Here is a 7003-nt window from a genome sequence, read left to right on the forward strand (position 1 = left end):
GAGGCATGCAGTTAGCAAGATCAGAAGAGCAGTTAGCATGAAAATAGCGGTAGAAGACAGCTAGAGATGCAACATTGCGGCGGTGAGAGAGAGGCTGAAGACAGTCAGTTAGAGGAGAGGAGTTGATGAGACGAAAAGCTTTTGATTCCACCCTGTCTAGAACAGCAGTATGAGTGGAACCCCCCCAGACATGTGAAGCATACTCCATACATGGACGGATAAGGCCCTTGTACAGAGTTAGCAGCTGGGGGGGTGAGAAAAACTGGCGGAGACGTCTCAGAACACCTAACTTCATAGAAGCTGTTTTAGCTAGAGATGAGATGTGAAGTTTCCAGTTCAGATTATAAGTAAAGGACAGACCGAGGATGTTCAGTGTAGAAGAGGGGGACAGTTGAGTGTCATTGAAGAAGAGGGGATAGTTGTCTGGAAGATTGTGTCGAGTTGATAGATGGAGGAATTGAGTTTTTGAGGCATTGAACAATACCAAGTTTGCTCTGCCCCAATCAGAAATTTGAGAAAGATCAGAAGTCAGGCGTTCTGTGGCTTCCCTGCGTGATATGTTTACCTCCTGAAGGGTTGGACGTCTATGAAAAGACGTGGAAAAGTGCAGGGTGGTATCATCAGCATAGGAGTGGATAGGACAAGAAGTTTGGTTTAGAAGATCATTAATGAATAATAAGAAGAGAGTGGGTGACAGGACAGAACCCTGAGGAACACCACTGTTAATAGATTTAGGAGAAGAACAGTGACCGTCTACCACAGCAGCAATAGAACGGTCAGAAAGGAAACTTGAGATGAAGTTACAGAGAGAAGGATAGAAACCGTAGGAGGGTAGTTTGGAAATCAAAGCTTTGTGCCAGACTCTATCAAAGGCTTATGATATGTCCAAGGCAACAGCAAAAGTTTCACCAAAGTCTCTAAAAGAGGATGACCAAGACTCAGTAAGGAAAGCCAGAAGATCACCAGTAGAGCGGCCTTGACGGAACCCATACTGGCGATCAGATAGAAGGTTGTGAAGTGATAGATGTTTAAGAATCTTCCTGTTGAGGATAGATTCAAAAACTTTAGATAAGCAGGAAATTAAAGCAATAGGACGGTAGTTTGAGGGATTAGAGCGGTCACCCTTTTTAGGAACAGGTTGAATGTAGGCAAACTTCCAGCAAGAAGGAAAGGTAGATGTTGACAGACAGAGCTGAAAGAGTTTGACTAGGCAAGGTGCAAGCACGGAGGCACAGTTTCGGAGAACAATAGGAGGGACCCCATCAGGTCCATAAGCCTTCTGAGGGTTTAGGCCAGCGAGGGCATGGAAAACATCATTACGAAGAATTTTAATACGAGGCATGAAGTAGTCAGAGGGTGGAGGAGAGGGAGGAACAAGCCCAGAATCGTCCAAGGTAGAGTTTTTAGCAAAGGTTTGAGCAAAGAGTTCAGCTTTAGAAATAGATGTGATAGCAGTGGTGCCATCTGGTTGAAGTAGAGGAGGGAAAGAAGAAGAAGCAAAGTTATTGGAGATATTTTTGGCTAGATGCCAGAAATCACGAGGGGAGTTAGATCTTGAAAGGTTTTGACATTTTCTGTTAATGAAGGAGTTTTTGGCTAGTTGGAGAACAGACTTGGCATGGTTCCGGGCAGAAATATAAAGTGCATGAGATTCTGGTGAAGGAAGGCTTAAGTACCTTTTGTGGGCCACCTCTCTATCATGTATAGCACGAGAACAAGCTGTGTTAAACCAAGGTTTAGAAGGTTTAGGACGAGAAAAAGAGTGAGGAATGTACGCCTCCATGCCAGACACTATCACCTCTGTTATGCGCTCAGCACACAAAGACGGGTCTCTGACACGGAAGCAGTAGTCATTCCAAGGAAAATCAGCAAAATACCGCCTCAGGTCCCCCCAACTAGCAGAGGCAAAACGCCAGAGGCACCTTCGCTTAGGGGGATCCTGAGGAGGGATTGAAGTGATAGGACAAGATAAAGATATGAGATTGTGATCGGAGGAGCCCAACGGAGAAGAAAGGGTGACAGCATAAGCAGAAGGATTAGAGGTCAGGAAAAGGTCAAGAATGTTGGGCGTATCTCCAAGACGGTCAGGAATACGAGTAGGGTGTTGCACCAATTGCTCTAGGTCATGGAGGATAGCAAAGTTGTAGGCTAGTTCACCAGGATGGTCAGTGAAGGGAGAGGAAAGCCAAAGCTGGTGGTGAACATTGAAGTCTCCAAGAATGGAGATCTCTGCAAAAGGGAAGAGGGTCAGAATGTGCTCCACTTTGGAAGTTAAGTAGTCAAAGAATTTCTTATAGTCAGAGGAGTTAGGAGAGAGGTATACAGCACAGATAAATTTAGTATGAGAATGACTCTGTAGTCGTAGCCAGATGGTGGTAAACTCGGAAGATTCAAGAGCGTGGGCACGAGAGCAGGTTAAGTCATTGCGCACATAAACGCAGCATCCAGCTTTGGATCGAAAATGAGGATAGAGAAAGTAGGAGGGAACAGAAAAGGGGCTACTGTCATTTGCCTCAGACACCTGAGTTTCAGTGAGGAAAAGAAGATGAGGTTTAGAAGAGGAGAGGTGGTGTTCTACAGATTGAAAATTAGATCTTAGACCGCGAATGTTGCAGAAGTTAATGAAGAAAAAGTTGAGGGGGGTGTCAAGACACTTAGGGTCGTCGACGGAAAGGCAGTCCGACCTGGGGACATTTATGGTCCCCTCCCCAGATGGGGACTCCGAGGCTGGTGTAGGAGTCGCCATGATGAAAAAAAGTGATGTCTTTAAAACTAGAAGAACGTTTTGAAGTGAAATTAACGTAATCGCTCACACACACACACACACACACACACACACACACACACACACACATATATATATATATATATATATATATATATATATATATATATATATATATATATATATATATATATATATATATATATATATATATATATATATATATATATATATATAATTTTTTTTTTTTAGATGATGGTGTGGTGAACTGACCGGCTGTGTGAGTGAGTGAGTGAGTGAATGAATAAAGCAAAGAAGTCATGAACGGAGTGAAAGTATGAAGTGAGTGAATGAGGGAAGGAGGGTACCAGTAAAAAACGAGTGTTGTGGTGAGAGAGAGAGAGAGAGAGAGAGAGAGAGAGTACTGGTATCAATCCCAAATTCCTTCCCTTAAAATAGACAGCACTTCAGATATCTTTGTGAGGAGTGGTACAAAATTATGGCAAATGAAACAGAGACCCATGGTTAATGTCACGATAATGAGTAATATTTCAGTGCCATCAGTCATTCCCTTCGTAATGAGGCGAGGTAATTCACTAAAGTTCTTACCCATGCTTTCTTCCATCTTCCTCTTTTCTCGGTTCTTCATTTATGTGCAGTACAGTACGTCGCAATATTAAGATAATAAGTACAGTTTAGATGTTACGATGAACAAACAAATTGTAAAGGAGTGTGTGTGTGTGTGTGTGTGTGTGTGTGTGTGTGTGTCCTGATGTCATTTGACCTGTCTCCATAGCTGCAGTTATCCAGTTTCTCTTTAAATTTGCTTACACTAGCAACTGTAAAACTATTACAGCTTAAACTATTCCAGAGATCAGTGCTTTGGTATAGGAAACTATATTTCTTGATGTCACTGAGACATTTACTCTTCTTAATCTTTTTGTATGTCCTCTTCTACATCTTGTTCCCTTATTTACATGTATCTCCAAAACTTGTCGGTCTAACTTTTCCATACTGTTTATTGATTTGCACACTGTTATTAAGTCTCCCCTTTCTCTTCTCTCTTCCAGTGTTATTAATCTCATTCTTAGTCACTCCTCATAAGTCTTTTCCTTCAATTCTGGCACCATCTTTGCTGCTGTCCTGTGCATTCTTTCCAGTTTCCTCAGTTGCTGCAGCGTACTCTAACTCAGGGCATAATCATGGTTGTAATTATTTTTTTCGTCATATTCATGTCCATGTAGGTAAAAGCCACTCTAATGTTACTAAAAATCCTCTATGCGTGGCCAAAATTCCCACATGTGCTTCTCTGGTGACAGTGTGTCCTGGATAATCACCCACAAATCCTTTTCCTTATTACTTTTCTTTATCATATCTTCCCCCTTTTTATAGTTCTATGTAGGTCTCCTTGTACTTTTCCTGTGTGTGTGTGTGTGTGTGTGTGTCAGATATCCACACAGCTCTACAACACACACTTGCACACACACTGCACCCAAACCAGGCACTTAAGAAACTAAAGACTTATTGTTGTTTGAGATCCCTTAACACTCCCCATACTCTCCTTTTGTCTCATCCCACAGGCATTGTCCGTGATGCTTCCTGTGCTGTGGTTCCATCGTGGCAGGCATGGAAGTGCTTCTCGCTGCGTCGCCACCTCATGATCATTGAGAGCATAGACACAGACACAGAGGTGTGGCGCCTCTCCCCCATCGCCCTCATTGCCAACCCTGGTGAGCAATACAAGTCACCTTCTCCTCTTGTCCCCATAAATCTGTCGATGTGCCAGACTTTTATCTTGTTCCTTTAAATCTATTTACCAGATTGTCAATTCCACTTGGGATTTTTTGTAAGTGTCATTAATGCCGCCTCCTCCTCCTCCTCCTCCTCCTCCTCCTCCTCTCCAGGCCCCAGTGGGTACGTGGATCTCCTCAATGGACCAATGGACAGAGGCTGGTGTGCTGGCTACATGTGTCAGGAGCGAATCTCAACCTTCTTCTCAGTTGTGGCGACCGGGATGACATATGAGATGGCCATGACCAGCACGCCCCCTCAGGTACTGCTATGGTGCTTGTAGTAGTTGCAGTGGTTGGAATGGTAGTAGTAGTAGTAGTAGACAGTGATTGCAGCCGTGGTAGTAGTAGTTGTAGTAATTTTCAGCAGTATAATAATAATAGTAATTGGAGATAAACAGCAGGCAATTCACACCAATCTTTTTGACACATAACTTAACATCATTCAACCCAGCCTAACCTCACTTAAGCCACACTGACCCAGCACAACCTCACCCAACACTAACCCAGCCTAATCTAACCTAATCTAATCACTTACTGCTTCAGGTGCTGCATCTTTAACCTAACCTCACCACACTGATCCTCCACTCACATCACATCCTCAGGTGCTGTGTCTGCACCTGCCACACAGTCCATCCTCCGAGGCTGTTGTCCTACGCATCTTCTTCCCAAAGCCTCAGCGTTATGACATCTATGTGGATAGTGTCTTTGTTCCCCCAGCCAACCTTAACATCTCTGCAGCTGGCTACCAGCTGTTGCCTGAGGACCCCACCCACCCTCAGGCTTTCCTTCCCACACTGAACAATGTAAGGGATGGCTGTGTGCTGTGTTGTGTTTGGAATGTAAGGGATGGTTGTGTTGTGTTGGGAATGTAAAGAATGACTGTGTGTTGTGTTGTGTAGGGAATGTAAGGAATGGCTGTGTGTTGTGTTGTATTGTTTGAAGCACTGGAACTCTGTACTTTGCCCTGCCTCTCCCTGTCAGTTTGGGGCAAAGGAACAACTGCTCTGCCTTGTCTCTCCCTGCTAGTTTAGGGTAACAGAACAACAACTCAGCCTTGCCTCTTCCAGTCAGTTTTGTCATGCCTCTCCCTGTCAGTTTTGTCATGCCTTCCTGTCAGTCTTGTCATGTCTCTCCCTATCAGTTTTGTCATGCCTCTCTGTCAGTTTTGTCATGCCTTCCTGTCAGTCTTGTCATGTCTCTCCCTGTCAGTTTTGTCATGCCTCTTCCTGTCAGTTTTGTCATGCCTTCCTATCAGTCTTGTCATGTCTCTCCTTGTCAGTTTTGTCATAGCTCTCCTTGATAATTTTAAGCAAGGGAAACACTGTTGTGGCATGCCTGTCCCTATTGCCATCTCTCCAGCTCACCCAGACCCTCCCCTGCAGGTAGTAGGGACCAATTACTTCCAGCGTAGTGCCAAGCTGGTCCATGTGGTGCTGCGCGGAGGCCACGTCCTTGACATCAAGACCACACCCGTGATCACCCTCACCAGTGGCCTCATGGTGAAGGAAGATGAGTTTTATGAGCAGAACCTTGTGATGAATCTGGCCAACCTGTTTGAGGTATCCCCAGACAACATCAGGGTCATCAGTGTTATGCGGGAGGACTCCAAGAGACAGCAGGGAAGGCTGGAGGTGGGTATAGTGCTGGCTGAAGTGATGGTGAGGATGTGTGTTGGTGGGTCTGGTCTATGTTGAGTCCGACTGTAGTGGGTGCAGCTGTGTTTGGTGTGGCTGTGTTGAGTCTGGTTTTGTTGGGTCTGTGTGTTGTGTGTGACCATGTTGTTTGTGGCTATGTTGGGTGTGGCTGTGTTTGGTTTGGCTGTCTGGGCTGCCTGGTCTCCCTTGCTAGTAGCTCAACATGCAAGACTTGTTCTTAAAGGTTTGGGAGTTTCAACTAATTGTAGATCTAATGGAATTTGTCTGGATTTTCAAGGTCATTTTTATTACTCTTGTGATAGGGAATGATCTCACCATGAAAGGGCAGAATTAAACCAGTTTATGCTGTGATGCCTTGCTGTGGAAGTATGTGGACAGCTGTGCTGTGCCTAAGCTCCTGGGATGTAACAGTCCACAAGACTGTCCCTTTCTGCTAGGTGCTAATGGAGCTAAGAGTGTGAGTGATGTGTGCAGGAGTGTGTGATGCTTTTTCTGGGCCATCCTGTGTGAGATTGCCAGCCTGGTATATAGATAGATAGATAGTGGTAGTTTAACAAGGACTGTGACAAAATTGCCTATGAGATTCTTACTATTCATTATATATGAAAATAATTACCAAAGAGAACAAAATGTTTAAGAATATAACTTAAATTTGTTTAGGCTGAAGTGGCCAGCGTTCCAACTACAAGCCTGAATGGTGAGGGGGAGAAGGGAGCAACTGGCGGGGAGGTGATTCCCTATGAGAAGCTGGTGCAGAGTCTGGAAAAGGCCATCAATAGATTCCAGGACGAATCGTGCAGCAACTGTGCCTCTCTCTTGGTAAAGTGAAT

General features: G+C 44.5%; 1 protein-coding gene across 1 annotated transcript; it reads left to right on the forward strand.

Annotated features, from left to right (window-relative positions):
- The first annotated feature begins 3704 nt into the window (after positions 1 to 3704).
- Positions 3705 to 6986, forward strand: LOC135097067 (fibrocystin-L-like). The gene is made up of 4 exons (XM_063998832.1): positions 3705 to 4455; positions 4630 to 4778; positions 5121 to 6149; positions 6834 to 6986. The coding sequence occupies exons 1-3, from the start codon at positions 4383 to 4385 to the stop codon at positions 5388 to 5390; spliced, it is 492 nt and encodes a 163-aa protein (XP_063854902.1). The 5' UTR covers positions 3705 to 4382; the 3' UTR covers positions 5391 to 6149; positions 6834 to 6986.
- The last annotated feature ends 17 nt before the right edge of the window (positions 6987 to 7003 follow it).

Source organism: Scylla paramamosain, unplaced genomic scaffold (genome assembly GCF_035594125.1).
Source record: "Scylla paramamosain isolate STU-SP2022 unplaced genomic scaffold, ASM3559412v1 Contig11, whole genome shotgun sequence".
Taxonomy (NCBI): domain Eukaryota; kingdom Metazoa; phylum Arthropoda; class Malacostraca; order Decapoda; family Portunidae; genus Scylla; species Scylla paramamosain.

Excerpts from the sequence above, each read along its gene's own strand:
- LOC135097067 (XM_063998832.1), top strand. The coding sequence starts at position 4,383 with ATGATCATTGAGAGCATAGACACAGACACAGAGGTGTGGCGCCTCTCC. Across the intron at positions 4,456-4,629 it reads CGCCCTCATTGCCAACCCTG|GCCCCAGTGGGTACGTGGAT; the intron begins GTGAGCAATACA and ends CCTCCTCTCCAG. Across the intron at positions 4,779-5,120 it reads TGACCAGCACGCCCCCTCAG|GTGCTGTGTCTGCACCTGCC; the intron begins GTACTGCTATGG and ends TCACATCCTCAG.